The sequence below is a fragment of the Hypanus sabinus genome, chromosome 9, assembly GCF_030144855.1.
Source record: "Hypanus sabinus isolate sHypSab1 chromosome 9, sHypSab1.hap1, whole genome shotgun sequence".
In the NCBI taxonomy this organism is placed as follows: domain Eukaryota; kingdom Metazoa; phylum Chordata; class Chondrichthyes; order Myliobatiformes; family Dasyatidae; genus Hypanus; species Hypanus sabinus.
This window is the reverse complement of record NC_082714.1, coordinates 110,295,709-110,302,240: the sequence shown is the minus strand read 5'-3', so window position 1 is coordinate 110,302,240 and position 6,532 is coordinate 110,295,709. Positions and strand designations below refer to the sequence as shown.

Below are 6,532 nucleotides of genomic sequence, written 5' to 3'. Positions count from 1 at the left end.
AGTGGGAGAGCTGAAATTTTTGGGAGAAAATTCCACCATGCTGTGACTCACAGTATAAAATACAGTAATCTTCAACATCTTTTCCACAACATGATCTAATTCTCTACTGTCTTAGGTATGATCCCATTCTCTGCCATAGTATTACACAGTTGATTCCATACTCTAACATCATTTTACACAATGTGGTCCCAAACTATGCCATTTTGTTTATATTTTATGATCCAATCCTCCCTTTTTTTCAAACAGTGGGGTTACAGTGGTAGGTGTTGAGGTTTCTAATTCTGATCAGACGGATGGTTTCATGAGCCACGCATCTGGGGAACAACACAGACAACAGCCATTGGCTGAGGACTACAGAGCAGCTTAGGCCACGTTGAGTCTAAGCAGCGTCTTTGAACTCATGTACGTGAAGCCAGGTAGAGAACATTTCTCAGTAACTTTACAAATTAGAGATTTTTTGAAACACAGACATGGAAAAAGTAGATAGCATCTCACTCTGGTAAACCCATCGTGCATATGTTTTTGAAGGCCAATTATGAATGAGAAAATCTGCAGAGGCTGGAAAATCCAAGCAGGACACACAAAATGCTGGAGGAACTCAGCAGGTTGGGCAGCATCTGTGGAAAAGAGTGTAGTCAACACTTCAGGCTGAGATCCTTCCTTAGGACTGGAAAAAAAAGATCAGGAGTCCAGAGTAAGAAAGAGCAGTGAGTACATTTTCTAATCATTGGTGTTCACCTAAAGGTTGTAGCAGGGGGAATATATGTCATTAAATACCAGGACAAAACATTGAAACCTCCACAATGTAGAAGGTTATTCTAGCACAATAGTAAGTTGCCATAAAACCATAAAACATAGGAACAGAATTAGTCTGTTCGGCCCATTTAGTCTGCTCTGCCATTCGACCATGGCTAATTTATTATCCCTCTCAAGCCAATTCTCCCGCCTTCTCCCTGTAACTTTTGACACCCTTACTAATCAAGAACCTATCAACCTCCTCTTTACAGGCAATAAAAACACAAACAGTTTTTTATGCAAATAAAAGATTTAATACTTTTGTTTAAACAGTTCCAGATATATCCATGTCTGTCAGCAGTCTCTGTTCTATGAAGCAGAAACTTGCCTCGGTTGTGAACATCCAACAATGGGATGAGGTTGTTGAGTTGGGTCAGTGCTCCAGGAGGAGGCTATGATCTGGTGGCATTACAGATGGATTAGTGAGATCCTTTACTGACTTCAGTAGATCTCCACCAGATTTACAGCAGCACTCTAGTAGGACTCGAGAGAGAGCCTAACAGGACTCCAGCAGGTATTATTCAATGTAATCATGGGGTACTAACAAAATGGGGAGGCACTTATAGTTTTAATAGGGTCCTGCTGGAAAACAGACAGTACAATTGGACCACAGGGCAATAACAGGCCACACAAACATAGCAATAATTGGGCACTAGCAGAGTTGTAGAAGAGCAGTAATAGAATTTAAAAGCGCAGTGACAGATTAGTAATCTGGCATTAATGGCTAGAATATGGCACAAAGAAACCTCTTAACAACATTGATGAGGCATGCAAATATGTGTGGTGGGCTTTAACAGGGCTCAGTACAGGCATGCCCACAGGTAGTTTTACAACATTTCTGCTCCTCTGGACAGTCTCCATCATGTTGGCAGAACTCAGCGCACATCTTAGTTCCTCGGGGCAAGGAGCACCTTCCTGGTTTCACTGTGTAAACACAAGCAACACATCAAAAACTGAGGCAACCAGTGTAGGCAAGAGTAAAAGTAGCCAACTGCTTGTGCGCAGAATCAGAATCAAAATCAGGTTTAATACCATGAACACACGAGGAAATCTGCAGATGTTGGAAATTCAAGCAACACACACAAAATGCTGGTGGATCGCATCAGGCCAGGCAATATCTATAGGAAGAAGTACAGTCGACGTTTCGGGCCAAGACCCATCAGCAGGACTAACTGAAAGAAAAGACAGTTTCACTGATCACCTACGCTCTGTCCGCCAGAGAAAGCAGGAGCTCACAGTGGCCACACATTTTAATTCCATGTCCCATTCCCGTTCTGTTATGTCTATCCATGGCCTCCTCTACTGTCAAGGTTGGAGGAACAACACCTTATATTCTGTCTGGATAGCCTCCAACCTGATGGCATGAACTTTAATTTCTCTAACTTACAGTATTGCCCCCTCCCTTTCTTACTCCATCCCTTATTTATCTATCTATCTATTTATTTATTATTTTTTTCTCCTTTTCTCTCTCTCTGCCCTGCTCACAATCACTCCTTGCCTGTTTTCCATCTCCCTCTGGTGCTCACCTCCCCCTTTCTTTCTCCCTAGGCCTCCCATCCCATGATCCCTTCCCATATCCAGCTCTGTGTTCCTTTTGCCAATCACCTTTCCAGTTCTTAGCTTCACCCCACCCCGTCCTGTTTTCTCCTATCATTTCGGATTTCCCCCTTCCCCTCCCACTTTCAAATCTCTTACTCCTCTTCTTTCAGTTAGTCCTGACGAAGGGTCTCGGCTTGAAACTTCAACTGTGCTTCTTCCTATAGATGCTGCCTGGCCTCCTATGTTCCACCAGCATTTTGTGTGTGTTGCTTAATACCATGACATTTGTTTTTATGGTAGCAATAGGTAAAACATTCTATAAATTACAATAACAAAAATATATAGTATATTAAAAATGAAATCAAATAAATTGTGCAAAACGAGTGAAGTAGTGTTCATGGGTTGGTTCAGAAATATGGTGGTGGAGTGGAAGAAGCTGTTCCTGAATCGTTGAGTGTCTCTTCAGGCTCCTGTACCTCTCCCTGATGGTAGCAATGAGAAGAGGGTATGTCCTGGATAATGGGGGTCTTTAATGATGCATGCTGCCTTTTTGAGCCCTCACATTTTGAAGATGTCCAGTTGGACTTTAGAATGATTCAGGAGCAGGGTAGACATATAACACAAAAATAAACAGGTTAGTTTTGGTCAATCCCATTACTATTTATATATAAAATCATTTATAGGTATATTTATTATAAAGGAAAATCACCTAGAGAATTTAATATTGTACACAATTAGCTTTACCAAAGACTTATACAACTGCATCATAACATCCCAACTCCTATACTCATTGCCCTGATGAAGGTCAGTATGCTAAATACCTTTTTCACTACTCTACACTTCCTTGACAGCACTTCCAACAAACTGTACACTCATACTCCTAGGTTCCTCGATTCCAGTACAGTTGCTACTGCCCTTCCATTGATAATAAAAGTCAGACTATTTTTGGACTTTCCAAAATGCCTCACCTCACATTTATCTATATCGACATTCATTTGCCATTCCTTGGCCCTTCATCCCCAACTGATCAAGAATACTTAACTCCAATAATCTTCTTCACTATCAACAACACTTACTAATTTTGTGTCATCTTCAAATTTGCTGATCAACCCTTATGTATTCACATCCAAATCAGTTATTAAATGACAAGGGTCCCAACACCAACCCTGTAGCACACCTCTAATTACCAGTCTCCATTCTAAGAAACAATCTTCAACCACCACCCTCCAAGCCACCTTACTAACTCCCCTTGAATCCATGGGACCTAAGTTTCTACACCATCCTGCCAAGTTGGACCTTGCTGAAGTCCAAATAGACAATATCCATCGCCCTACCCTCAGTTGCCCTGCTGGTTACCTCTTCAAAGAACACTAAAAGTTTTAACCAACATGATTTCCCACATGCAAAGCCATGCTGACTCCTCCTATTCAGAGTTTACCTGTCCAAATGCTGGTAGACCCTATCGCTCAGATAACTTCCCCACTATTAATGTCAGGCTGACTGCCTATAGTTCCCTGGCTTGTGCTTGCTACCCTTCTTAACAATAGGGCAATGTTAACATCACCAGTGACTAATGATGGAGCAAGCATCTCTGCAAGGATTTCCACATTTCCCTCTCTAGCCTCCCACAATGTCCAAGGATGTACTGAGTCAGGTACTGGAGATTTATCTACCTTAGTGCATAGAAGGCTGCAAATGTGTCTTCCCTGGTAGCATGAATGTCCTCCAAAACATTTCCACTTGTTTTCCTTATCTCTTGAGAAATATAATTTTATCCTCAGTAAACACTGAGAAGAAATATTCATTAAAATCCCACCAATCTTCTGTGGCTAGAGACTGGGTGGCCCTGCTGATCTCTGAGGGGTCCTACTCTCTTCTTAGCCGTCCTTTTACTGTTAATATATCTATAAAACTTCTTGAGATTTCCCATAACTTTCCCTGCCTTCACCTTCTTTTAGCCTTCTTGATTTCCTCTTTTTTTTTCAAATGTTGATCAAGGGATTCACTCATTCCCAAGCTTTTAAACGCAATGTATGCTTTCTTCTTTATCTTGCCCAGACCCCTTAATATCACAAGGTTTCCTAAACTTAGCCATTTACTCTTCACCCTAACAGAGACATGCTGTCCCTGACTCTAGATAGCTCACTCTTATAAGCCTCTCACTTGCCATTTGTTCCTTTCCCTTCAAGCAGGCTTTCTCAATCAACCTCTGCTAGTTCCTGCCTAATTCCCTTCGTTAGCCCTGCTCTAGTTTAGGACCCTAACCTGTTGACATGTCCCATCTTTTAACATCACTATCTTAAAACTAATAGAATTATGGTCACTAGAGTGATATTGTTTTCTGACTGCCACCTCTGTTCCTTAACCTGCTTTGTTCCCTAAGAGGAGGTCCAATATTGTACCCCACCTAGTCTAACCCTCTGTACATTGACTCAAGAAACTTACCTGGATGTATTCCACAAATTGCCCTTCAAGCCATTAACATTCTGGATGTCCCAGTCAATAAAAGGGAAATTAAATTTCCCACTAATACAACCATGCACGATTTCTCTATACACCTGCTCCTCAGGTTCCTGCTACTATTGGGGATTTACAATACAGCCCTATAGAATGAAGCTCTCCTTGTTTTTAAGTTTTATTCCTATGGACAATCCTCAAAGAAGGTCACTTCTAAACACTGTTGTTTTGTCCTGTGCTGTCAAACAGGCAACAACCCCTTTTCACTTACCTGTATCCCTGTCACTCCTGTATCCTTGAATACTGAGCTGCCAGTCAAGCCTTTCTACCAGCCATGTTTCTGTTATGGCTATAACATATCAGCCCCCAAAACAAATCCAAATTATGAGTTTGTCAGCTTTAATTATAATTTTAAAAATCTAATTTTACATAGAAGTTTAAGGTGATTATTTCAATCTAAAATCCATCATAAATTTGAATGAAGCACATCAGAGAGGCATAAGCTTTAATTGTCTCTGTTAGATTGAAAAACTCCATTGAAAAGTATGACAAGGAAATTAGCCCAGCTGGAAAGCTACAAGAAACATTAAAGATAGGAAGGAAAAGGCTTGTAATGTTACTAAAAAAAGGCTTGAGGTCTGTGAAAATGTCAGAATTAACCACAGTAGAAGTAAAACAGCATTAAAGAAAGAAGGTGAATATAAACATAGGCTAGAAAGAAATTTGATTCGACACATTACCTACAATTACAGCGGATCCCTTCTAGACTGAGATGGAAGAAATTATATTTGTGAATCAGGAAATTAAACTAATATAATACTTGAATATATTGACATGAAAGTGGTGACAGGGCTCGTAGAGAATGATAAGATTGGGTGCAGTCAACATGGACTTTTGAAGGGAAGTCATAATTGACAAATCTATTAGATGGATGTGGTGTACTCGAATTTCAGTAGGTCTTCTATACAGAGCCCCACAAGCTTTATCAACAATATCAAAGTTAGGAGTATAGTCAAATAAAAGTCAAAATAAATTCATTATCGAAGTATGTATGTATCGCCTAACACTACCTTGAGATTAATTTAGGGGAAGTATATTGGCAGAGACTGAGGATTGACTGGTGAAAAGCAGGTTGTAGAAATAAATGGCATCACACACAAAATGCTGGAAGAGCAGATCAGGCAGCATTTACGGAAAATGGTTTTCTTGTGTTTGTGATTAGGAATAAATGGACCATTTCCAATTGGGAGGCTGAGGTTGTGTTGCCATGGAGATAGGATCTAGGGTTATCACAATCTGTATCAGCAATTCAGATGGGGAGATCATCCGACTTCTATATTTTGTGCTCTTGGTGTAACTTGCTTCAGGTGTTGCCTACCTTGTTGAGGAGTGGTACATGTGTGTCCACACCCATTGCTGCAGCATTTCTCATCATCTGGGCAGTCACTGTCATCTGTACAATATTCAGCACATACTCCAACTCCTCTATGTCTTCGAGGACAGATCCCAGGCTTACCTACAGAAGTTAAACACATCGCAGTTGGAACTGGATCAGACTATGAAGTACAACAGTAACCCACTCTTAAATATTCAGTGAAATAACTTGGCCTGCACACTTCTTGATCTGGTGTTTCTTGTTTCAAGGGCATAACAACAGAAGAATGCCCCGAACCCTTGTTCAACTCTTCTCCTTACTTTGATACTAGCTCATAAGTCTAGATTCATTAGTTTTAGGCATCAC

General features: G+C 40.6%; 1 protein-coding gene across 2 annotated transcripts in view; it reads right to left on the bottom strand.

Annotated features, from left to right (window-relative positions):
* Positions 1 to 1,033: 1,033 nt before the first annotated feature.
* The window catches only part of wfdc2 (WAP four-disulfide core domain 2), a 28,587-nt gene continuing 23,088 nt past the window's right edge, over positions 1,034 to 6,532 (bottom strand). For both annotated transcript variants that reach the window (XM_059978732.1, XM_059978731.1), the window contains exons 3-4: positions 6,170 to 6,307; positions 1,034 to 1,719 (exon numbers count right to left, since the gene is read on the bottom strand). In XM_059978732.1, coding sequence (XP_059834715.1) covers positions 1,586 to 1,719; positions 6,170 to 6,307 — 272 coding nt within the window. In that variant the 3' untranslated portion in view covers positions 1,034 to 1,585. The remainder of the gene's footprint in view (positions 1,720 to 6,169; positions 6,308 to 6,532) is intronic.